The following is a 27,157-nucleotide window of genomic DNA, read 5'->3' on the forward strand; positions in this document are numbered from 1 at the left end:
ATTCATAGTTTCTGATATTCCTTCTGAAAATATTGAGCCCTGCCTTTTCACCTGCCTGAGCGGACCACTTCGGGGGCCGATTTTGAATTTGTTTTCACGCAAACTGTCTTTGTAACCCTGTTAGTTGTGTTTTTTGTATTTGTGAGTTATGGTTTAGTGTTATATCTTTTATTGCTACTTAACTTTTTTGTCTTCTGTCCCGAAGTGTCTCTAAATCTACGGATTTTTACTAATGACTTATTACTCTAGTCAAACGTGAATGTTCGTTATAAAATTCATAGCTCTATTTTGCGACATCAAGTTCAATTTCTTGACACGAGGGGTCCCAAACAGAGAACACGTATTCTATTATTGGTCTAACCATAGACTACATATTCTATACACAGTCTATGGTCTAACCAAAGTAGAATTTTAGTTTGAAATTCCTCTTTGATTTGTAAAATCTCTATTCCGTAATTTTTCATTTATTGTAACACCTAGATGTTTTAGAATTTTGACACAGAATGTGGAACTGGTAGGTATACCACGAATAAGAGAATGTAATTTCTATTTTATTTTTAATTGGAATTTTTCTAGTAGGCGGTGCAAACTGATTCCCATTTCTGTATTACATCTCTCATAGTAATAGTTCAGCGTGTTCTTTTTTTATATACACTATGAAATCATCTGCAAATAGTCCAGATCTTATTCGAAAATATCACTGGCCTAAGGGAATAATTTGTCCCTCCCCCCTTTTTTTTTTTTAAACAAATGAGGCAGTGTTTGATTAAGCTCTTAGCTTTGTAGTATTCCTTCAGTCTAAAAGTGACATTAGAAAGCTAGTGAAGTTTCAACATACCGGTATGGTATTCAAGTGATGAGTTTTGTTCAACATAATACTTGTGATCAACTGCAAGTGAGCGAAACTAATGTTGGAGGTGCAAAAATTTTCTTTCTTTCATTAATGGAGTACCACTACATTCGTTCTTACAATAATAATCTGTTAATTCTAAGTTTCTCTAATGCAATCTGTAAGTAAGGGGTGATCTGTGGACCAGATGATTTAAAGGTTATGTTTCAGTGGCTGATTCTTAAAGATGGTGTCATGTGGCCAGTACAACAACTAATCACCTTACTTTTCTAGACAATGTCAGGTACCCTTTATGTTGAGTGGACTCAGGGGAGCCCTAGCTATCCAGAAATTCAAACCCGAGGCTTCTCATTTTAGAAGCAAAGCTATTTACCACTAATTTACCAATACAATTGGTACCAGTATTCAAAGGATAATGCTACTTTAACACTTTGTAGTGATTTATGTATTAAACTTACACTAATGCCTCAAAACATGATAAATGGTAGCCTGAATTACTTCAACAGAATTCTCCATTTTTACAAGTGTAAGCTAATCGTCTCAGGTTATTTGATGATTAGTAACTCTATACATCTTAAATTCATATAACTACCATACTTAGTAGAATATAATGTAAATGCTAGGTTTAGCCTTGTATGCTGAGCTTATCTTTACTTCTGTTCGCACAACATCTGAGAACTAGCTTCATATTACATCTACCAGGAATAAGAAACAATGACTACATTACTTAAAATTTGTATTTATTGAAATGACCAACTGAACAAATTCTCAGATCTAGGTCAATTACAAGAAATGACACAGAAGGGTGAATAAAATCACAACTGAATGAATGCTTAAAAAAATCAAGTTGTCCCTCAGGAACAGCCCATTGTGTTGTCGCATGTAGCACCCTGGGATTGAATCTACACATCAAACACCAATGTTATATTTTGTGTAATGGACAATTTTAAGCAATGACCAGTTTTTCTATGCAACCTGCCCCACATCTCAGTGGCATCAAACTTGAGACAAATTGCTTGCCATTTTACACCTCACTGGTGTCCATTGAAACTTTAATTATTTAACAGTTTCAAAAAAAATATTCCAAGGCTTGAACTCATTCGTGCTCCATGGATTCTGTAGTGGTCACCAGACTACTCTCGTCTGGTGTCTCCATACTTTTCCTTTCTTCTCGACACATATCAAAACCCTGACTGTCACTAGAGGAGGACAACTGAGATGGGGGTGAGGAAGTGTCATGTGACACAGTGTCATCACATGCTTGTTCCTGGGAAGACCTTGACAGTTGGTCTGAGGAGAGCTGTGAAGGGGAGGGGTCTGCTTCTGAATGACAACTCTCTTCTTCAACAGTTGTTTCTTGTGAGCATTCTGAAGTTTCTGTCATTACACAATCACTAGTTTCACTTCCTGTAGCATTTTTATTCAAGTCAGGTGTTTCTTCTGTCACATTTTCACTAGGAGAAGATGAAACTTGATGGTTGTCAACGTCTGACATATCTGAATCGGACTTAAATCTTTTGGGTTTAGGTTCGTCTGATTCCATAGGATCAGAGGCTGGCTGTGTATTAGAAGTCTGTGTAGGTGGCATGTCTACAGAGTCCACCAATCTTTCCAGCACAGTGACACTGTCACAAGCTGAGTCCGGTACATCCATCTTCTCACTGGTCAGCTCCTTTTGTGACCCTGACACAACATCAGCATAAGTACGTAGATGACTAAAGGGTAAACTAGATGAGGATGTACAGCTGCTGGATGGGCTGTCAGCTTCGGTTGAACTTTCAATAACATCAGCTGGCGTTGAAGCGGAGCTATCTGATTGCTGTACTACTTCAACAGAGCGAGACTCCAAAGTTGTGTCAAAACCAAAACTATGATCAAGAATATCAGAGTGACGGCCAACTTCAGCATCACCGACAACTACCTGGTCAGTTGACTGGGTTGTGGGTGACTGTTGTTCTGGAGTCACATCTGTAATTGTTTTTGAAACTGTTCCAACAGCATCAGTTTCTGGCTGTTGGGGAAGAGCATCTTTACTATTCTCTCCTTCATTGGCTATAGATGCCCATGGTCTGATGCTGGGATCATTTGTAACGGCAGATGTCTGTGTAGACAGTACAGCAGCACTTTCACCTGAAGGGTTACAGAAAATTTATTAATAACATGTAAACATAAATTCATTAATAAAAGTTGTATTAGTATTTTTCTTGGTATTTAATACATTTTCACAAAATATTGCCTTTGAAAAATTATCTCATAAAATAACACATACAAATTCTATTTAATTAATTCAGTAAAAGCAATTCAGGAAAAAATGTCAAAATAAAAGCATAATAAGAAAACAAGCGCAAACCTGAATCTGATGTAGAAAGTTCTTCAGAGGAAGAGGAAGATGAGGACGAGGAAGCATTTGTGTCTTCAGCACCCATTTCTTCCTCCTCTTCATCATCTGCCAAAGCTTCACCCCCATCAGTAGCCACTGGACCAACATCACTGGTTTCCATGGTAACCTATACAATAACAGGTCAAATAAAGTAATAGAGAATCTAATACAATAATAAAAAATATATGAAATTTGATCATGTCTTTGAATCCAAATCAGTTCTTTCCACAATGCCAGCGAAGCCTACACCCAACGGGGACATGTATGTGAGAAAACTTAGGAAATAGTGGATAACAATATTATGTGAGATTTAGAATGTATCGTAGCAACAAGAACACCATTAGATAATATCATGCATGGTCACATATCCTGACTGATGATACTATTGATAAAAGTTGAATGAATATGATAAGTTTTGTTTTAAATCTTCCAATACAAGGATCATAAATCTAACAAATAGATTAACAATTTGAAATCTTTATTACCACTGTAAAGACTACATATTTTGTATTGATATTTATTGTAACTAAATACTTTTATGCTTAGTGCAATAGCCCATTAGTCTTTTAGAACTATCTGGGACAAATTAGAATGTTTATGCCATAAGAAAGTTAACAATTGCAGAGTTGGGGCAGTGGAAAAAAAAAAAAAGAATCACTCACCACTGTTTCCTCAACAACTTCTTCAGTTTGTACACCAAGAGGTTGTTCACCATTCTCACTGTACAATGAACTCACCAAACCACCCACCACACCATTGGTAGTGACTGATGTCTCTTGAGATGACGGCTGATAATAAGAACCAATATATATTTTGTGTTTCAAAAAGAAAACAGCCAATTATTTTTTAATGTATACTTTAACCACTAGAACGTTATCACACACACACAAAAAAAGTTACCTGCGATTGTTTTGCTTCTTCTGTGGTGGCAGCAATGTTGTTGGTGGTTGTCACTCTTGGTGAGACAGTGACACTCGATGTGACCCAGCCTGGTACAGGGGGCAAAGTAGAGCTTATATTTGAGTCTCTTGGAAAAAATGGAGACCCATTTAGATCCATGCCATTGACTAGATGTTTATTGCCAGAGTCTGCGACGACTTTCCTGAAAATGTTAAGACAACTATACTAAAATACAAATACTGAACAATACTTGTAAAAAAAAATGACTGTGCAGCTATATTAGCCAAAGAAAAAGAACAAAAATGTCTTATTGTCTTAAAAAGTTGACGTCTATCAAGAATTCTTACCTTCCATAAGGATCAACAGTACTAACAACAAGAACATTCTGAAATAAAATGGAAAATAAACATTCATTGATTAATAACTAACTTTCTGAGAAAGCTTGATATGACTACTTGCTGAAACAAAAGAAGTGACTACCCAAATGAATAAAATAATTTAAATTTTCTGTTGCAGAGATAATAGCCAAATAACTAACAATCATTGATATCAATTCCAAACAAGGGGCTTGGAAATTTTCTGAAAAAAAAAAAAAAAAAAGTAATAATAATAAAAAAAGACCTACCCTTTCTAAACCTCTCAAAAATTTATCACTGCGTTTATAATGTTGTTTAGGATCAATGAGTAGTTCACACAATCTCTGAATAGTAAACGGTGCCCTATAGGAATGAATAAAGCATTTGCATTAATTAGTTAGCAGGGCAAATTTTTGTGACTTCAAATGATCATAGGATAGTAAAACTGAAACATTACCAGCAAACGTAATAGCTAGTGGTTATAAGCACTCCAATACCTATAAAATGCTTTTAATGGCATGCATCTCACATAGCTTCAAACAGCCAGTCGAACTCCTGACCTTCATGAGCGGCTTAATTACTGAGATGGCAGAACTGTCAACACAGCAGGGAAAGCGGCCAAGGGGAATAGCTGCCCTGAAAACTAGCTTGGAAACCTTAGAAGAAAAACTGATGAATCCAAATCTATGTTGCTTGGTGGGTAAACCCTAACATAAAAAAGACTTAATCTTGAAAAATCTGGTGCCAGTGTTCTCTGGAACAGCTTGTAACAGTGATAATTTCTTTCAGATATAGCAATGACTCTGACTCTTAACCAGGGGTGGCTAACCTTTTGCTTCCATGTGCCAAGTTTTCGTCCTTTTAAGTGTGGTCATTTGTAAATATTCTGTCAATTTTATATATATATATATATGTGTGTGGTTTTTTATGTGACGGTACGCACCGGTACGGCGTATCTGCACCTTTTCCAATGTGGGGGATTTTTTTTACTTTTCTTGTATTTTAACATTTATCATTAATTTATTTGTAGTTAAAAGTTAGGCAATTCTGAGTACCGGCATCAATTTTTGTTTTACAAAAAAAAAAAAAAAAAAACTTCATACATACATATATATAGTAGAGGAGGGTAGTTAAGCAAACAAAATGTTAACATTTCTAGTTTGGATTTATGATTTTAATTTATTATTTCTGTATGACCTATAGACAAAGTATTGAAGATCGAGTCAATTCTACAAAATACATTGAAGAGTAGTTTGAATATTTTTGCTGATGAGGAAGACTGCATGCTTGCATTTTATAAAAATTTTCAGTTACTGAACAGAATTTTCTGAAGATTTACACTTTAAATGTCGGAATCGACTTAAATCTTTTTTTTTTTTTTTAAATGAAAAATGAAACAATTTTGAATCAGTGATATCATTAACAAAGCTAGGAATCAACATGTCTTTGCTCCTTGCCATGCAGTTTTAGATTTAAGTAATTGAGATGTCAAGTCCCATCAACTAAAAGTGCTTCATTTAACATCCATATTGCATGACACAGAAGACTTCTTTTCTTCTGGCAGTACACCTCTCTCTTCAAACATTTCACAGCTGGTATCCATAACGAAGTTGCAAGTTCAAAATTGTTTCACACACAGCCTCTTGGTGGGATATCTCAGAAAAGAACAATAATCAAGAATACAGCTCCAGTAGCTCTATCAGTAATTGACGGCTTAGTTTACTTTAGTCAATTCATTTAATTCATAATTTCGTAGACATGACTGCTTCCTCAAATAACTCTTGTGACCATCTGGTTTTTTTGAGTGACAGAAGACCAATATAAGTTCTTTAAAAAAGTTGAACATTATATCCTTAATTTTTTTTTCTTATAACCAAAAGCTTAATTACTTAACATACAAAATGTCCAAAGTTCATGAAAATAAAGAGCATAAATATTCATGAAAAACAACAAAAAAAAAAACAAAAAAAAAACAACACAATTTTATAAAGGTAGCAATTACATTAAACCAACATGTTCTGTGTATTTTGGTCTGATTCGTTTTATAAACATTTTCAGCCAATTAGTGTAATAGCTTGCAATAGTAGTAGCTTCCATCTGAATTTATTTCTTCTAGAAATTGTTTATTATCATTTATTTTTCTAACGCTAATAGGCTTGCGTTTTCTATATTTTTTTTTTCTCGGGATGAAATGTGCCACTAGTAATTGCTGCTTGGGTGAAAAATTAGCTAAAACCCAGTTTATTTATTTATGTTAATTTAACATACCCATTAAATTTATGTATGGAATCCATAATCCGCTTATGCATAACATCAAACTGCACATTCTCAACATTGGGTCTGGTGGGGATATTTTCTGCACTTAAGCCCTTTCTTAATTCTGCAATAACTTGTTCCATCTTGCTAACAATCAATGGTTTTAACAACGGCCAATGAAACCTGTTAGAATAAACAATTGAAAGTGAAGTTTGGACAGTTAGGACTACCTTTTAGGCAATTTTACAAGTAAATAACACAAACATACACTAGTTTGCTAAATCACACATTTCTGTTATTAGTAGTAGTATATTCTGTTAGTGATGGTGACAAAAAAAACAACAACAAACAATGGACATAAAAAAAAGCATTGACCTCAGCCCTGACAATTAATAATGGACCTCATTCACCAATCGTAAACAAACAACATTTAGCCACGTGATTCTATATATATATCTTCTATTACAAATTATGTAATCCATAAGGCTGTCACGCGATACGTATACATATTTTTCATTGTTTTATCAATATATTGAATATTATAATTATGACGTGGCTAAATGTGTTTTTTTACGATTGGTGAATGAGGTCCATTACTTTACTATCTTATCTAGATTCAAATTTTTTCAAGATCTAGATTAGAAAACTAGAATTAATCTTCAGAATTCAGATTGATGCAATGATGACATATAATGTTAGTCAACAATAACAGTGATGATGTCAATGATCAGATTCAGACTATCTACTATCTAGACTAATCTAGAACTACTAGAAGTAGAATCTAGACTTTCTAGAGTCTAGGTGTAGAGTTATGTAGAGTCATTTAAACTAATGACACTAATGTCATTACTGTCATTAGTATTAGTTAGAACTGTTAGTGCTGTTACTAGTGTTACTAAATAACTAATTTAGCTGTTAGATGATTTAGATTAGTAATGATTAATCTAGATTTCTAGATTTAATTTGAAAACATAAAATTCTAATAAGTCTAGATCTAGATTCTAGACAGAGAAGTAAAAATAAAAAAATACATTTTTTTTTCTGTTTAAAGCTGCGTAAATAAAATAATAATTATAATTACAATGTTTCTCCATTTTTAGCCACTCCGTTCAAATATTGTTCAAGAATATGGGGTATTTCCGGCGTTGGATTCTTAGAGAACACTGAAAACAAATAAAAAAAAATATTAAAAAAAAGAGCAAAATAATTGATGTTTTTATTGTCATAGTTTACACATTAAATAGATCTAATAAATAAACATTTAAAACACAACTGCCAACAAAGAAATAGTTCTAGATATAGATTCCGATACCCGTTAATGCATCCAAATAATCTTCTTTATTGTCCATCTCGGAACCAGCTATAAAACAATATAGACCTAAAAGCGAAGGTCGAGATGGCGACTGGAAGTGACGTAAGACATCTAGAATCTAAATGGCCAGACCTACTGTTGCCAAATAAAATTGTTTTAACAGTAATCATGAAGGTTAGCGTCTTGGATTACTGGAAAGTACACAATTAACAAAAATTATTTTAGATCTAAATACATTTAATAAATGTACATACTGTTTTAGTACATCTAGATTTTTTTGTAAAAAAGAAAAACTTTATATTTAAAAATACTTCAAAAATGCCTGAGGGACTAGATCTAGATCTACAAGATGATAAGCAGGCTGCTATTTTGTTGTCAATTGTGTTGCCAACTTGAAGGTTTTTTGTTTTTATGATTTGTTTTTTTGGGGCACATTTTTTTTCTTTTATGAAAAGCTGGTGATAGCATGTGTATCAACATAAATTATATGGGTAACCTGTATAGAAATAATTCTAAAATATTGATGTTTTAAAATAATAGACTATAATTTATATTTTAATAAAATATTTTTTTTGTTTCTGCACTTGTTTTTTGTCATTTTTCGTTTTTTTAAATATCTAATGTAATCTAATGAAATAGACATTATTTAAAAAAAAGATGTGCTTCCAGGTCAATCTAGTCATGTATGTTAATTAATGACTTAAATTCTGCCAAGTCATTGGTTTTCCTGGCTGACTAAGACAACCCATTCCATGCTCTAATCTCACTGTTGTACTCTCGTCATAATGTTGTTGTGACAGTTCACGTACGTTCCTCAATTTTTCTTGGTGAGCAGCTATTCTTAGCAGGATATCAATAGAGGCTGGCTCATTCTTTCACAATGTCCAAACAGCTTTTCTTTTCATGACCATTTCTTTGTGCTCCCTCCACTGTTCCTTGAAGGATAACTTTTGCCAGTGAGTCAAGTCTTACAATATGACAGAACTGTCTCAGCTTTCGCCTCTTCACAGCATTGAGGAGTTCATCCTTTTTGCCAGCCTGAGTGTTTCACATGGAAGTACACTATCAAGTAAATGTCTGACAAAAAATGTAGCAAAAGTGAAATTATATTAGGTTGTGATAGATCTGCATAATTCCAAATAGTTTCTCAGTATCAAAGAGGTTCAGTGTAAAATGATGGTGGAATATTCCTGTCTAGTCAAATGGTAAGTGCTGTTGACATTTTGTTTATGTGTATGTGTTTGTTCTTTGCATGTTGAATTATTCCTCTTCGCAAGAGAGTTTACATAGCATTGTTGTGTGTAACGTTGTGTACAGTTGGAGTATGTTATTATTAAAGAGTCATGAAACAGGCGTTGGCATTATTTATTAAGTGTATCTTTTATAAGCTTTCATCTGCTTGCAACATGATTATGAAGATCCTGAGTTTAAAACTCAGAACCTTGCCTCCATCTCCTCGCCATCATGCTGGAGGTTTGGTCTAGGAAGTAATAATCCTTCTCTTGAACATCCAAAACTTCAACAAAAAACAATCATGGCTCCACAATCATAGTTGAGACAAATACATTTTTTAAGTAGCATAGAAATAACATGTAGACTATGTTTTCTAAGGAATTTTAAGTCCTTGTTGTTGGGCATAGTTGAAAATGTAAAATCATGTGAACAAATTTTTTTTGAGAAATGAAGATTGTCACATCCAAGCGTCAACTTTCTGCGGTTCGGAAGGGGGGTGATGATGGGCTAGGTTTGATACCAGGACATTTGTGACCAAAGTACGGAGCAAACACAACACCTCTATGTTACCAGAGTATCAGGTCATTTAAGTCTGAATACATTACAGTAAGGAAGCTATGTTGAATTATTACAGTGTTACAAATGTATAAATGTTATTACCTCATGGAAATAAAAAAAGAATTGCTACAGCAGAAACTATTACGTGCATCAAAAGAGAAACAAATGGAGATTTTAATATACCTTAGAAAGAATAGCTTTTAGCTTTCGAATTATACATGTCAGTTGCTTAAAATATTGTACAATGTATAAAACACCACATAAGCGATATAAAGAGGGCCCATTTTGCCTTCAATGGCACAGAGGAAAGTAGCTGGTAGCAGATGGAGAGCTCTAATGAAGTCTGCATGACACGCATATGAGTCCCAGAAAAAAGCCCTTATTTTTGACAGGTGCAGAAAATGTAACGAAAAATTATATAGACCTCTAGTGAACAACAGTTTTGTCTGCATCTGATGTGGAAAAATCTGGAGGTTGCAACTGGGTTTGGGTAGCCATGCGAAACATTGCACTCATCCTTAATCTTTGGATTCGAAGACATTGCCATTATTATTGTAATGATTACTAGAACTCATATCCAGATTTGTTTCAGATTAAAAAAAAACAGAACAAAAACAAATTTAAATGTAAGACTATTCAATTTTATTCATGATCAAGTAATATATTGTGATTGAGTTAGCAAGTATCGATTTATAGCTGATATACATTCATGTTTCAGTTTCTTTACAGCATACATTATAATGAACATCTGTACCTCCAAGCAAATGTAACATAAACAGTTGACATTAAAATCTTTAATTCTTGACTAGAAAATTAAAGAACACATTGATGAAGGTGTAAAAAAAAAATAAATAAATAAACAACTTATGAACTTCATCACAAAATTATTATCCAGCCATCATGCCATGAAATACACCCAAAAGCTAGAGAAGACCCAACAGGAAATAGTGTAGGAAAGTAGAATTCTTATTAAGAGCTAAACACAAATGCACTATTTATCAAACAATGGCTTTCGAAATTTAACAAGATTTAGTATAGCAAAACAAGAGACCTACAAATGAACCAGTATATCTTATGACATGTTTTTGACAGAATTGTCTTCAAATTCTGACCTGCCAGGCCAAGATTTAAACTTAAGGTCTTCAGCCACTCTTTGATGCAGAATACAGACTTGCTATTTCATGAAAGTCATTCTTGTAAGTGAGAAGCTAAATAGTAAATCACTGAATAATGGTGAATGATGTGACTCCATTTCATTTATCAGATGTTGTCTCCCTTGGTCCACTACAAATAAATGACTACAAATTAAACATTATTTAAAAAAAAAAAGCTTAGAAAACTAAGGCTCTACTAAAGTGATGACAAATTAAACATTTCATTAATACATACCAATAAACTTCAGAGAAATAAACTATTTGGTATGGAACCAAAATAACGTATCAATTGTACCATTTTGGTTATATTTTATATAGAAAGTATTTCCGCGACATTTCTAGCCTCCAAATTTGATGTAGGATACCTACTAGCTATTCGTGTTAGTTTGTGATTTAAATAAAAGACCGTTTCTGTATGGAACTAGTCTGAAACCTTAATCCTAAGTATTAAAATATTTCTTATGTAGAATGGATTTCTAAATTGGAGGATGAAAGTGCAGGCATGTATATATTAGGCAGTGAAGTTACAACAAAAATTAAAAGTGATGACCTTGATAAAGAAGCAGTATTGCAGTACTTCATATTAAAATGAATGCATCAAAATGGGGCAGGAACAAGACAAATAAAAAATAAATAAATATTCAGTGCATTAGGATAACATCAAATCAGGGGAAATAACAAGCAAATTAATACAAAGCCAACTAAGAAGGGTACATCAGCCATAAGAGGATTCTAAATGTTTCTGCTGTAGAAGACGTATCTGAAGTTTGACACTGAGGCAAATCATTCTCTCTTCATGAATCTTCTGGCAGAGATCTGCATTGTTCATCTAGCACAAGAAAAGAAAAAAAAAGTTTAATTTCTGCATATAGTTTCTTGCTATGAAAACATACAAAATATATATATATTTTTTTTTTAACAAGAACATAATTGTACAAGTATGTACGGGGTAGCTAAAACCTGTCCCACTAGAGTCAGCTAATTTAACAATGCCACTTTTATATTCTGACTACCTATAAAGTTATTAGTGAAGACCTTATACCTTTAAAAATGAGAACTTATCCACTTTTACACTTTTAGATATACTCCTAACATCAAAAGTTAAAGGTTTGATGAAACATATTGACTAGATATAGATCTAGATCTGTATTGTGATATTGTCTGTTAATGATTTAAATGCATAATGTGCAACATTGTTGGATAGAACCATGTAGAAAAAAAATTGTAGAGAATTAAATAACAATACTTTGCAGAACCATGTAATGGTACCTAAAACCTGACCCACTAATGTAAGCTGATTCGGGACTGTCAATGCCATGTTCTGACTACCTCTTAATTAAGTTGATAGTGATTCTCTCAAGATACTGATCAAGTTGGGAATAAATGTAAATTCAATTTGGATCAAAATTTTATCTGCCATGTTCATTCTATCAGTTTGGTAAGGGAAACTAGGAATTTCCAAAACACAGAACTGTGACTCCTAAGTTGGAATTTTTTTTTTACAGTCTATAGCAACACCAGATAGTTGTTCATTAAACAACTGGTTCCTTCTTGTTAATTATTTCCTATTTTTTTATCATTATAATTTGAATTTTAATAGCTTGTTTTAAAGCTATTACATTGTCTTCCACTAGATTATAAATGTTATAAAAAAACAAACAACAAAAAAACTAAATTAAATAAGTTATTGTATAAAATATACACTATTAAATGCAATAAGTTTTTCAAAAATAGATCTAAGTACTGGTGTGATTCTATTTCTTAATATTATTAGCCACAAAAAATCGATGAAAACTTTTTAAAAAAAAGTCACTGACTTCCAGCTTTTCATTGTCCTGGATAAGCTGGTCAAGCAGCTCTTGAAGGTCATCCTCATCCTCGCTTTCCTCGCTGGAGGAAGAACTGCTGCTAAGGTCCTCAAGGTCAGAGTCCTGCCGCAAATACTGTAGTTCCTGTATCTCCTGAGCCAGACGCTCCATCTCACTGCGCTCAGTGGCAATCTTCTGTCTCAACTCATCGGCTAAGCAAAAGGAAGAAATCAAGAAAATTATTTTGTTACAGCAGGAAAGCAAGAATGTCTAGATACAATGACTAATACTAATGACATTATTATCAGTTTTCAATTATCTTTAAATTAAAGTGAAAAAAAGTATATTTAAAATAATGTATGACATAAAACTATCTTATCTTATATCTTTTTTTTAATCAGATGGCTGCAAGAAAGATAGCGGAATTCAGAAATTTCTAAAATACAAATCTTTTAAAATTGAAACAAAAATGGCATTGGTGCAGGACTTCAGGGAAAAAAAAATCTGCCCAAGAAAGTTGTTGCAGAGAAATGGCAAGTACCAAGTACTATTAGTGATATTGTCACTGAAGTCACTGTTTTTCTATTGTTCAGTGTAAATCAAACTCTTTTTAATTCAAAGAGAACCCCTGGTCCCTATTGATTAAAATTAAGTGGATTTTACCGTAACTTACAAAATTGGCTGTTTTCCACACATTGGAAACATCAAGATTTAAATTGATTTATGTTAATGCAGATTTGGAGTCATAAGTTTGTCAATTTTAATTATTTTTATTAATTTAGCAAAAGGCTGTAGGCTCTACAGAGAATGTAATATAAAACAATTAGCATTGGAAATATAACAAGATACATAAATATTATAACATAAATTAGAATGTAAAGTTCTTCATAACCATGTTAGAGTGTAAAAGAAATTATGTTGCTTATGTTGTAAAAAGAAAATGTTATTAGTTCCAGTTTGCAACATGTTTTAAGGTTAAAGTTTGTTGAAGCATTTAGTGAACTGAAATATCTTAGCCTAAAAAAATTTATATCTTTTACTGAAATATTTCTACCAGGATCAATCAACAATTAGAGATAGCACATAAAGATAATAAGAAAGGATGTTCTGTTTCTGAGATGATAACACTATAATGGTATACCTATAGCCAGTAGTTCCTCTTCTTCCAGTTTTAAGGCATATTCTTCATCCAAAAGTTGTTCTATATCAACATCATCAGGAATATCTAGAATTAAAAGAAAAAAAAAAGAAAAATTCCAAGAGTAAGAAGCTACAAAATAAATACATTATAACAGATTGTATTATATTAAATATGATATTTATTAAACCCATGGTATGATAGATTTAAACATGCTTCTAATTACCATATTCTTCATCATTGGACTCCATAATCTTTTTCTTCTTCTCTCCCAGTAACTCCTCTTCCAGTTCCCGCAGTTCCTCCGACTTACGAATGTGTTCTTTCTTGTCATCAGTGGCTTCAGAAGGTGGTTTGGGTTTAGGGATCTCTGCTTTCATAGGCTGCAGCAATGCTGTGGACATAAATGGAGGATTCGGGGGCTTCCTGTACACATACTCAACTTTAGAGGATGGCTTGGGTGGCACTTCCTCTTTCTGTGGCTTTGGTTCTTGGTGTGCTGCTTCTTCCACTTTTGGGACTTTAACAGACTTCTCCATGCCACTTACTATGGCAGATTTATCATCCTCATTGACATTAGCAGTTTTATCATCTTCAATGACCTTAGCAGGTAAAGCTTTGTCAGTGGCCTTAGCAGATTTTGTGCCTTCAGGGATCTTATCTGATTTAACATCTTCTGTGACCTTACCAGGTTTAGCATCTTCAGTCAAATTAGCGGATTCTGTAACTTTAATAGGTTTAACCTCTTCAGCTACTGTGGTGGGCTTAAGCTCTTTGGTTACCTTAGCTGATACAACATCTTCTGTAACAGGTGTTTGTTCTTTGATGGTTTCCCCTGATACACATGCTTCCTTCTCTGCTTTAGGCTCATCTTTAATACCTGCTGTGATTTCAGATGCTTCCTGACTTTCAGTGGTTGACTTGAGCACTTGTGTCGTATCCTGAGGTTTATTAGCTGTAACATCACTGGCGGCATCCAGTGCCTTGTTCTCTTTCTCAATTAAACCTTTATCTGAAGTATCTACAGAGTGAGAACTTCTCTTTTCCTCTGTGGAAGCCTCTTTCTCATTTAAATGCTCAGCATCTTCAGTATGTTTGCTGGTTTGAATCTCAGATTCTTTGTCTGTGGTCTTTTTCTCGACCTTCTCTTTTACAGTTTCAACTTCAGCCTCGGCAGGTTTGGTCTCAGCCTTTTCAGAGAGTTCCTCCCCGTCTCTAATCTTCTTGCCATCTTCTATTTTTTTAATTTCCCCAATCTGTGGGGCTCTAGTCTTCTTTGTACTTTCAACAAACTTAACTCCCTTTTTAACTTCAGTGTGACTGTCAGCATGGTTTGCCATCTCACTGTCAGGATGTTTTTCAACTACTGCAGTGACAGTGGTGACAGATGGATGCTGTTCTGGAGGAAGCCTAAGACTGAGCTGCAGATCTTCGGGGGCACTTAAAGATGGAATGGATGCAGTGGAAGACCTCTTTGCTTCCAGATTTGTTCGTCTTCTCTCAGCCATCTCCACATTCTTTTTGGCTGTCTTGATCTGTAATGAATGTTTAAAGACTTTTTAAGACCTACATTTTTTTTTAGTAAAACTAATATGAATTTTTGGGAGGGGTGTGGCATGGTAACTATCCAACTGGTAACAGCATGATTGAAGTTAGAGAAAGTAATCTAGTTACACTAGAGGAAAGATTGTTCCTTTGCATAACTACTTTTATTTGGAAAAAAAGTTGATAGTTACAAAAGTGAACTACCTTTTATTTGGAAAAAAAGTTGATAGTAGTTACAAAAGTGAACTACCTTTTATTTGGAAAAAAAGTTGATAGTAGTTACAAAAGTGAACTACCTTTTATTTGGAAAAAAAGTTGATAGTAGTTACAAAAGTGAATGTTTTGCACCCTAGTATAAAGGACCCATTAAAGTTTAGTCTGTGTTAATAATTCACTTAGTAATAATATTTTAGTAGCTGAGTCAAAAAAATTAAATAATAGCATTGTTGCAACAATGCTTTATTAAAAAAACAAAACAAAACTGATTAACAAAAAATAACTTAAGCTGTGTCATGCTCTGTGAACCACTATTCATTGGGTACTCTAGAAACAGATCAGGATGATGTCAATTGAATAAATTAATTAGAATGTAGCTCATGAAAGCAATAAACCTCAAACAGAGAATTTTTTATATTTCCTTCTAAGGCTAGTCATGATAAGATGAATAAATTATTTATCCACTAACCAGTTTTATTAGTTCTAATAATCATATAACCATTTGTCAAGTAATCAGTTGTCATGTCTTAGTCTACATTGAGTTACACTCAGTTATAGGCTACTAGTTTTTGAACTAAAATGGACATAAATGAGATAATAGACTGTTGTGCTTTATTACATGCTAGACCTTTGAAGGACTTACCTTTCTTTTCAGCTGGGTGACTACTCTCTGCACTTCCCAAAGTTGCTCTACTGTCATTTCATCCTCTCTCCCAGAATTCACTTCGGCATGAAGTTGATTCAGTAATGACTCCTGAGAAGAAAGCGCAAGGTTCATTAATTTTATCTCACTTATGCTTAGAGAAACTCTTTTGCAACATCCATCAATTAGTGGTAAGTTCTGAACAGAAGGTGACATTATTTTTTGAAATTATATTTTGAGCTGACAAATGACAAGTGTCACTCTCTCCTCACCTGCTTGGCCAATTCTTCTTCTAAAGCTGAAGGGTTGTCTGGTAACTCTAGAGACCATTTTGAATGTGCTGGTTTTAAAGGTGGAATGTACCTGATCCAAGAATACAAGGACATTCATTTTTAGCGCACTCATTGTAGGGGTTTGTATTAAGTGGTGTTAAAATGTAGTGCATGGTGTTGAGCGATATTTGAATCTAGTGTTTGAATTGTATCCGTCTTTAAAGTGGATCATGACTTACAAAAATTCTGAAACAAACTTTATGAAATAGAAAATAAAGGATAAAAAAAAATTACTTGCGCAACAAAACATCCCCAAAGAGTTCAGTAACATTGGAAAAGAGAACATTAAGAACCCTGTGGCTGATCTGCATGGTGGGACTCAATACTATACTGACATTTTGTAAAGTCATCTTGTTCTCTTTAGCCTGGAAGATAAAAGTGCAGAGACATGAGAAGTCATTCTTTTTTCAAAAGATACCAGTAACACTGTGTGTAGTCTAAAGTAGTGTAGTGATTCAATAGGTAGGTTAGCATGTGGAAGTAGAATCATCTGGAATTTTTGTAATGACAAGACAGATTAAAAAGATAACGTGGGTTAGATAGGAGACAGAATCAAAGGACAATAGATGCTTGAGACTTTATAGAGTAAGGAAATACTTTGTTTACGGAGTACTTAGGCGAAATCAGACTGTTTCCATTCATTCGAATTAAAGTATTTGATATTTATAACATCGAAGCATTACATAAATGCCTGTCATTTGATATTTGCTCTAAAGGTAATATATTAGAATCAGCATAAATAAAACTCACAGAACACTTAGTAGTATTGACACACAACATTAGAATGAATTAATGTTAGTGGCTCATTATAGGAAAAGTAATCAATTATATTGACATTTGACTGTACCTACCAGTTCAATGACATGAGTCATATGGACAATCATCCAACTCAATAACAGCCTGTTGCAAGTTGGCAGATCAGCTATCAGTTTACTGAAGGCTTCCACTTTCTTCTTGTTGTTTTTAAAAGCTGGAAAATTCATTTCAAATAAACAATACTCTTCATTTTGTAAAATTGAAGAAATACATGAGGATTTATAAAAAAAAAACTTTTTTGTAAATTAATCAATCTTGTTATAATATAGCAGAATAGTTTTCAGTAAATAAAACATTATATTTAATGGCTGGAAGAGACGCTTTCTACATACTGTATACAGTCATTAAATTCAATCATATCAAAGATTATATTTTAAATTATATTTACTTGATGCCTCTTCAAACTTTGGCATAAGAGCTGTGGTCAGCACAGGTTCAGGCAGATCTCTCAAAAACTGTTTCAGTAAACTAGCGACTATGTTGGGCTCATGTTCAAACAAATGAACTGGTTGGTGTCTATTGTAACAGTCTTTAAGGTGTTGGACTTTAGATTTGACACCTGAGATTCTGTAAATACCTTCGCAGGCCAGACCTAGGAAATGGAATCAAATATTTGTAATTTTCCCATCCTTAAAAAAATTTGAATAAGTATGCTCTACAAATATTATAAGCCTAAAAAAAATGTTTAAAGACAACTTCTTAAAACTCTTACTTAACAGAGAACCAAGTTTAGTTGAATACTTACTGATAGATTTTGAATGTTTGAATAAAAAAACAACAACAAAAACTACATAACTCGATATTTATATATTTTCTTTCAATTTCTTTCTTTTAATTTCAAGCTTATCATTTCTCACTCTAAATCTATCTTTTCTTATCAATCAGGACTAAATATTAATTAAAAATGTCAAGAAAAAGACAACACTGTATAATTTAATAGTTTAATAACTAACGTCTAACTAAAATGTACAAAAACTTTGACTTACCACACTCCTCAATGTAATCAATACATTCTCGGACAATAGCTGGTAACTCAATACCATCATGAGATTTATTCCTTTCTACAGCCAATGCTAAAGCTACACCAAATATTGGATTCTCATTGACACCTGTCAAGTGAATAGACAAAGAATTAAGAGTTGCTTAAACAATGAAAACCAAATATTGGCTTCAAGGAGGCATGAATACAAATTTCAGATATTAAAGAATACAAAACTGCATGGGAACTATTTATTAATTACTATTGATAAATATTTGATCTGACAATCACCATCATTTATGGTAGCAAACATATGCTGGTAATGTACAGTATTAGTCATCAGTTTTTGTGTGCTTTAACTAAATCAAACTTGCTTTGTTTGTTTAATCAGCAATCAGTTTTTGTGCCTTGACAAAATCAAAACTTCCTTGGTTTATTTATTTAGTAATCAGTTTTTGTGTGTCTTGATGATATCAAAACTTTCTTTCTTTGTTTATTTGGAGTTTTTAGATGTCCTAAAAGGTTTGAAAATTGAGAGATCAGATACTAAGCATCCTCTTCATTCACAAACCTATAGCACCCGTAATACAAATTTACATAAGTATTTGATATCCATTCAACATTGTATGTTTTCTTTTCTCATCAAATCTTGTGTCTATTTCAAAGCACGTGTTCACTGTACACTTCCATGAAAATCATTATTAAATGGATGAAATCATTATAAACAAAGTGCTTACACCTACACAAGAAACATTTATCAAGCAATAAGAAGCAAAAGACAAAAGAATATTTAAAAAAACAAACAGACAAAGCTTATTTAAGGGAAATAATAGCTAACTACTACCATTTATTTTATTAAGATGTCAAAGTTTAGCTCCCTTTCTGCTTTGTAAAACACAATTAATTAATTAGTAGTAATTAATAGAATATTAAAAAAATTTTTTTTTGATTGATTCATATATTGTCATAATTATGCAAAATTTCAACTTGATCCGATAATGGGAAGCAGAAGAAAAAAAGTGACAAAATGTAATAAGGGGAATAAATTGATATATTCATCCACATCTCTCAACAAGTAGCACTTATTCCCCTTATCGAATTCGATATCAAACAAAATAATTAATTACCAATAAATAATTGATTAATTTTTTATTTACTTCATGTTTTGTTAGGTACAATATATAAATGTTCTAAGTTTTAACTTGATCCGAGACTGGGAAATGGGAGAAAACACATGTTTAAACTTTTTACCAGACAGACAGACAGAGTTGATATAAGCTTTGTAAAAATGGAACCTGACTACAACTACAAATGTTTTTCAAAAATACAAATCTATATGAAAACTTTAAAAAAACAAAAACCCATAACAATAGCCCCCATTTTTGTGTAGACACTTTAAAAGTATTTTTTACATGCTAACTGCTGATGCTGTGGCTGACTTACTTGCTTCTACAATGACATTAGCGGAGTCGTGAGGTCCAGGCTTTAATTTCTTTTTGTCTTTTAACTTGCTCTTTTTCTTATCTTCTTTCTTTTTCTCTTTATCTTCTTTTGCCTCTTTGTCTTTTTTCTCTTCCTGTCATATTAAAAAAAAACAATGAGGTCTAAAGTAATGATTGACTCTTTAGCATAAGCCACATTTAAGCATTCTGTTACATTATAAGGGAGATAAAAATGAAAGTGAGATCGATTATGACAAATCAAAAATGTAAAAAATTTTGATACAGAACGAAGTGAAATGTTCCTTCCACTTGTAAGAGGCAAAAGTAGCCTCCTTAAGAGCATAAAGTTGAAAATTCCAGTCTTCACTGACAATTGAACCTGAGACCCCCCTTGATACGGAAGCCCAGTGCTATATGTATATATATAGTGGCTCATCTACTCTCTTTCAAATCCTCTAGCTCTTCTTGCATCATAAACACTACACAATAAAATATATGAATCAGGGGGTAACAACCCAATATAAGGATCATTTTCCCCAACAAAGATGTAAAGATTTCTCTTGTCATCAACACTCTTGGTTGATCATGGCATTAAAATAATCAATTATAAACAAAACAACTAATACTCAATACTCATGAAGGCATTGAATAGAACTGAAACTTACCTTTTCTTTAGTTTTCTCTTTCCTTACAGGTACTGGAAACTTGAAACTTGGTTTAAGTTTTTCTTTCTTTACTTTGCTGGGACTTCTAATTAAAAATAATTGAGAACCACTTTAAATAACAAGCAGCAACAGAACAGACAGTAAAATACAATCAAATAGATTTTACATTTAGTTAAGGAACAAAATATTTTAGTATGAAGATGTTTTTCATACTATTGTGATTTAAGTACACATAATTCTAACAAGTATTGTGTGGTTAATTAAATGTTAAAATCATTAGTGAGATATAAGAGTCTTGTGTTCTAACGGGGGTAAACTATAATAGCTAATGGAAAGTAAAAGTAAAGGTCATAATTTAATCTCTACAATAAATTTCCTATTGCTTGTTAACATTCTGAAAGGCAACTTAATCATTTTTAGAACTCTCTAATATTGAAAACAGATTAAGGGGTCCTTTTTTTTTCTAATGTTCAGAGTTGTGATAGTGGAAATAAGTGTCTTCTTACTTTATTTCTTCTGCAAGAACAAGTCGCTCTTCTTCAGAGTCCTCCTCTTCAAACATCTGATAGCCCTTTTCCTTTTTCTCTTTCTTCCCATCTCTTTTTCTGCTAGAGTCCCGCTTCTTGTCATCTTCCACTGTATTAAAGGGTTTTATAAGATAAAAATAATAAATTATAGATCTTATTCATGTTTCTAAATTTCTAGCAATATAATTTTGTTCTTTAGATTAAAAAAAGAGAGATACAAAGAAAAGAATTATTACTAAACCAATCTCCTCTTTACCTGGGTAAACATCTGATTCTTGACTTTCAAAGCTCATTGTCAAACAGTAGTTTATATAACAGCTATTTCAAATGTTGTTTCTTGCCAAAATATGTGAATCCTTTGAAAGATAAAGCAGAAAGATACAAATAAGGCAATATTGAAGAATAACATTATACACATATATAATAGTACAACTTTTGTGGTGACGTGGGTAGCTGTATGTGAAATAACAAATGGTGAGGGGTTACTTTTCAGGAAAGTACTGCACTATGAACACTCCACATACAAATCACTCAAGATCTGGTTACATATCATACAGAAAGAACTGGGAACAAGTCTGTGGTATTCAATTGCTTTCGAGAAGGCCTAAAGGGATCCTGTATAAAGAGAGTGGGTGTCAGATTCAGTCCAGTCAGTACAGCAAAACAGTCAAGTTCAGTATGAGACAGAGAGTCTAGTAGACTTTAGTAAAGCAGTATGATTATCTACAGTAAAGCATTTGTACAGTCTGTGTTTTGTATTTCCAACTGTACAGTATTGGCTGTTTGTTAGAATAATTAAAGAATCATTTTATTTGGAACTTGAGTTTTCAAGTTCATTAGTTGGTTGTGTCATGCTCTGCAGTATTTGCAGAGTCTGATAGTGAGCCATAGCAATATATATGTTTTTGATGGTGTCATTACTCTGCCCTTCTGTAATTTAAAAAATATATTTATATCTAGATTTTTTATCTCTGTTTTATTTCATAAAGAGCGTCAACTAAAAGACAACAACAAACAAAACAAGTCTTCAGTTACAGACCTAGACTAGTCTGGACAACAAATAATAACACTTCTGTTTAGATCTAATTACTAGATTGATTGATTGATTTTTTATTTGAGGCACATCGGCACAATTTAGGCCATGTCGTGCCTGGAGTCCCTTAAGGACTACTCTCTCTCTAAACAACAAGGGCCAGATTCTATACAGTCATTTCATTAAAATCAAGGTCGATATAAATTATTATTATTATAGATCCATATTAAATTACAAATCTAAAACCTTATATGTTATGTGGGCAGCATAGTGCGAATGTGGAATGGTGGGAATGCATGTTGAAAGGGGGGAGATAGAATACGAAAGGGATCCAAAAGTGGAGTAATGTAAAATGAATTTAGTATTGACATATTATCAATTGTTAATCAAGATGATTAAAGTCTCCATAATCTACTATCATACTCAGCCTCAACTATATATGAGTCTGTTGGTGTATGGTTCCTACTCTCATCTGCTCATAACATCTTATATCTTTGTTTATAATCTATAGATCTAGGCAGTCCTTCAAAGCCTGAAAAACTCAGGTACTGCTTACATATCATAAAGTCAAAGTTGATAAAGCAACCCAGGACAGCTCTTGTAAACCTTAACATCGACAGCAAGGAAACTTCTTCAATGGATTCCACATTGAATTAGAAGTAGAAGGCAATGATTAGCAGACATATTGGCCAAAGATGGAAAAATGAGAAAAAAAAAGGGGAACTACAAGTAGTGAAGTACAAGGCCCAAGGCAAGGCTGCACTTCAATCAAGGCAGTCACTGTCTGTGAGTATGAATATTACCAGTATCACTATCAGTACTCACACTTACAATTTTATCAGTTACATAAGTCTGATAAGTAGACCAAGATCTATTAAAACTAGACTAGGTCTAGTTCTAGATGATCTAGATTCTTTTTAACTTCTCATTGCGATGAAAAGCTGAGGTTGTTGTGAACTAGAATCTACTAATCTAGACCTAATGTTTTCATTGAATTACTTCCGCTTAATGGGAATTATTTCCCCTTTTATAAATTACTGTATTAGTCTCACATACCTATATATTTATGTCTATGATATTACTAGATCATAACATCATCACCTTCATCATCATCATCATCATCTTTCTTCTGCGTTCTTCGTGGAACATAGGGCCTCAGTAAAAACACGCCACTCTTCACGGTCTCTTGCTAGTTTTATTAATAGCTTCCCAGCTCTTTCCTGTCCTCTCACTTCATTTAGTATAGGTCTACTGCGTCGCCACGTTCTATTTGGTCTTCCTCTGCGTCTTGTTCCCTGGGGGTTCCACTCTAAGGCCTGTCTAGCTCTGTTATTGGTATCTTTTCTAAGGGTGTGACCAATCTCCACCTCCACTTTAAGAATTAGATCATATGCACATACATGTATTGGAGATTTTCATAAATCAGAGGCTCGTTAGCCATGCCTGGCTACCCACACAGGAGAAGGAAAGTTCTAAATTCAAAGCTCTGCTGCCTTGCAGGCTGGCTACCCACATAGGAAAAGGAAAGTTCTAAATTCAAAGCTCTGTTGCCTTGCAGGCTGGCTACCCACATAGGAGAAGGAAAGCTCTAAATTCAAAGCTCTGCTGCCTTGCAGGCTGGCTACCCACATAGGAGAAGGAAAGCTCTAAATTCAAAGCTCTGCTGCCTTGCAGGCTGGCTACCCACATAGGAGAAGGAAAGCTCTAAATTCAAAGCTCTGCTGCCTTGCAGGCTGGCTACCCACATAGGAGAAGGAAAGCTCTAAATTCAAAGCTCTGCTGCCTTACAGGTATACGCTATATATCCAATCATGGGGAAGGCTTTGTGATTCAACTCTGATGAAAAATCAGGAGCCGACGACCCTTAATAGACAGTTTTCAGCACATAGTGCTACACATTGGTAGAGTCTGCCTCGCCAGTGACACTAAACTGTATCGGCACTTGCCGTTCCTTCAGACACACCAGCTGCGTACGTGTATTGACGACATCGTTCCGACCACAGCTAATGCCAAGGCATTCATCTCATTTCCATAAGATGATCCATAGTGATAGTCGCGACTGATGGATATGAGGCCATATTATTCATACATAGCGGAAAAGTTACGAATAGCAAGCTTTGTGGTGTGTCTGGTGTAAAAAAAAAAAAGAAGTGTTTTAATTAGCAATGTTTTTTTTAAAGCATTTACACGCGGAAGCAATAATTTAGCAGTGCAGAATAAATTGTTTAAGCTCTTTGGTTTGTTAGTTAGCATCACCGGTGGAAAATTATTATATCTGTGCTAGATGTGGCAAAGTAAGTGGGTCGCAGCTCTGTAGCCACGGGAAATGCTGCATTCCTCATTAATCTTTGGACTCAAAGACAAGTTAAGTTCTCCTTTCAAACCTTGCGATATATAGGACGGACGATGTAAAGGTAATCTGTTTCTGTGGACCACTGTTAACGAGGGTGTCACGTGGCCAGCACATGTGTTACCCATTATAGCTGGGTGAGCTCAGTGGCGCCCCAAAGATGATGAAATTTAAAATCCCAGTCTCTACCAGTAATCGGAAACCAGCTCTTTGCCACTCAGCCATTGCGCCTCCTTCTCAAAGGCAAGCCTTATTATTATTATTATGTTAGAAATGAACGAGTAGTCATTCTCTGGCGCTGCCAGGGTCGAGTTTCGCTAAAGAGAAACAAAATTCATCGTAGTCCCTTTAACAGTTTCCACTGAGGAATTTTCTGGTGATGTGGCAGGTCTGCAGCAGTACCGCCTTCTGACAGGCAACGAAGATGTTCCTAGGAATGTTAAGGGCCTTGAATGTGTCTGTGAGGTCAGTTGTTATTATCCCCTCGGTTGATATAACAATGGGGTATATTGTTATTTTGGACAATTTCCATAGACGCTTAATCTCCAAGCCTAGGTTCCCATATTTTCTTTGTTTTTCTGTCTCAGTTTTTCTTAAATTATGAGACAGTGGTACGGCGATATCGATAATGGTAGCGGTTTTTTCTTTTTTATCGATGAACAGCAGATCCGGGCGATTGAAATCTACCGTTTTGTCGGTCAGAATAGGCCTATCCCAGTACAGCAGATGTTCAGTAGACTCGAGAACCTCTTGCGGAGAGTATTTATAATAAGGGGGAGTGTCCTTACCGATCAATTTGTACGTCAAAGCCAGGTGTTGGTGTATTAACTTTGCAACTTGGTTATGGCGACCTAGGTAGGCTGATTCTGATAGGGCTGGACATCCTGCCATAATGTGTTCAATCGACTCGCCCACATTTCCACATTTTCGGCATTTGTCGACAACATTGAGTTTCAGGATATGCTTCTCGTAATTTTTTGTCCTGATTACTCTGTCCTGTATTGCTGTAACAAAGCCTTCTGTTTCAGGGTAGAGATGACCTGCTTTGAGCCATGTTAAGGAAGCAGCCTTGTCGATGTTGTCCCCATGTAATGAAGCTGGAAATTTTCCGTGGAGTGTTTTTTCTTCCCATTGGCGAATCTCATGCCCTACGTCGTCCAAACCGATATTGACATCAGCATTGTGTAGGTTCAGAGGGGTTGCATCGGAGTCGTATTTCCGTAGGAAGGAAACTAATTTATTGCTGGAGGCGAGCAGTTTTGATCGTATTTTTAAAACTTGCATCTTACACAATTTGAAGATGTTCTGCAATCCACGACCCCCATCCTTCCTGGGCAGGTATAACCTTATGGTGGAGGACTTGGGGTGTAGACATCGAAACTTGGTTAGTAATTTTCTAGTGAGTCTGTCAATGTCATGTAGGTCGGTGTCAGTCCATTTGATCACACCGAACGTGTAAAGGAGCACAGGGACGGCCCAGCTGTTAATTGCAGTGATGAGATTACTGCCAGACAGTTTGGTGTTGAGGATTTTATTAACTCTTTGCCTATATTTGCCAAGAAAGTCCTCTTTTAATTTCTTATGGTTTATCTTGGCATTCTGGTTTATTCCAAGATATTTATAAATAGAGGCGGAGTTCAATTCCTCGATGCCTTCAAATTCAATGTTGGTGTTCGTTGCCTTGCCCTTTTTAATGCTTATGATGCCACACTTATCCAGGCCAAAAGACATACAGATATCGTCACTAAAGCATTTTACCGTTTTGATTATTATTATTATTATTATTATTATTATTATTATTATGCTAGAGACGAACGAGTAAGCCCCCCTATTCATTCTCAGGCACTGCCAAGGTCGAGTGTCCTTAAAAAGAAACAAAATTCACAAAGGACTTTTCTGGTGATGTGGCAGCTCTGTAGCAGTACCGCCCTCTGACAGGTAACGAGAATTTTCCTAGGAATGTCCTATCTTTGAGGTCAGTTGTCATTATCCCAATATTGCTATTATGGACAACTGCCATAAACGCTTAATCTCAAAGCCTAGGTTTCCAAATTTTCTTTGTTTTTCCATTTCAGTTTTTCTTAAATTATGAGACAGTAGTACGGCGATGTCAATAATGGTAGCGTTATTATTTTTTTTTTTCATCAATGAACAGCAGATCAGACCGATCAATATCTACTGTTTTGTTGGTTAAAATATCCCAGTATAATAAGTGATTATTATTAAAATTAGCAACTTTGCGAAGTTGAAATTTGCGTCCTTGATATCGTTTAGAATTAGGTTAAAGTTCAATTCTCAAATATATATTGGAGAGAGAGTGCGAACTATAGTTCCATGTGCGAACGAAGTTTTCGTGCACTTTGTGGACTCAGTGGTTAAAAAACAATGACGGCGATAACACGGAAGGTTATGGAACTAAATGTCTTATACACATTTTGTTTAAACATTTGAGAATGTGGTAGAAGATGACTGCCTGGTCGTGCGGTTTGCGCGCTGGACTGTCGTTTAGATTTATCGATGGTCCCGGGTTCAAACCCTGCCCGCTCCCATCCCCCGTCATCCTGCGGGAGGTTTGGACTAGGAAGTAAATTATCTTCAACTCTGAAGGAACATCCGAAACATGTAAAGCATTTTACAAACAAACATGAGGCAAGCTAAATAATT

General features: G+C 34.3%; 2 protein-coding genes across 3 annotated transcripts; both read right to left on the reverse strand.

The window, feature by feature from the left end:
- Nucleotides 1-1,573: 1,573 nt before the first annotated feature.
- Nucleotides 1,574-8,204, reverse strand: LOC106056515 (serine/threonine-protein phosphatase 4 regulatory subunit 2-like). The gene is made up of 9 exons (XM_013213294.2): nucleotides 8,055-8,204; nucleotides 7,824-7,905; nucleotides 6,755-6,925; nucleotides 4,756-4,849; nucleotides 4,478-4,515; nucleotides 4,131-4,332; nucleotides 3,893-4,018; nucleotides 3,201-3,357; nucleotides 1,574-2,980 (listed from the first exon to the last, which is right to left on the reverse strand). Exons 1-9 carry the CDS (start codon nucleotides 8,089-8,091, stop codon nucleotides 1,947-1,949), a joined length of 1,941 nt encoding a protein of 646 aa, XP_013068748.2. The 5' UTR covers nucleotides 8,092-8,204; the 3' UTR covers nucleotides 1,574-1,946.
- A 2,260-nt stretch (nucleotides 8,205-10,464) lies between these two features.
- On the reverse strand, nucleotides 10,465-23,133 carry LOC106056516 (ralA-binding protein 1-like). 2 transcript variants are annotated; one of them, XM_056026846.1, is made up of 15 exons: nucleotides 22,975-23,133; nucleotides 21,367-21,466; nucleotides 21,090-21,219; nucleotides 20,584-20,668; nucleotides 19,920-20,052; nucleotides 18,484-18,606; nucleotides 17,886-18,089; nucleotides 17,533-17,651; nucleotides 16,916-17,046; nucleotides 16,622-16,712; nucleotides 16,350-16,460; nucleotides 14,172-15,480; nucleotides 13,949-14,032; nucleotides 12,817-13,019; nucleotides 10,465-11,828 (listed from the first exon to the last, which is right to left on the reverse strand). In XM_056026846.1, the coding sequence occupies exons 2-15, from the start codon at nucleotides 21,401-21,403 to the stop codon at nucleotides 11,715-11,717; spliced, it is 2,874 nt and encodes a 957-aa protein (XP_055882821.1). In that variant the 5' UTR covers nucleotides 21,404-21,466; nucleotides 22,975-23,133; the 3' UTR covers nucleotides 10,465-11,714. The 2 variants fall into 2 exon arrangements, with proteins under 2 accessions (XP_055882821.1, XP_055882822.1); XM_056026847.1 differs by having other exon boundaries at nucleotides 22,969-23,133.
- Between the last annotated feature and the right edge of the window lie 4,024 nt (nucleotides 23,134-27,157).

This window comes from Biomphalaria glabrata, chromosome 4 (assembly GCF_947242115.1).
Source record: "Biomphalaria glabrata chromosome 4, xgBioGlab47.1, whole genome shotgun sequence".
In the NCBI taxonomy this organism is placed as follows: Eukaryota; Metazoa; Mollusca; class Gastropoda; family Planorbidae; genus Biomphalaria; species Biomphalaria glabrata.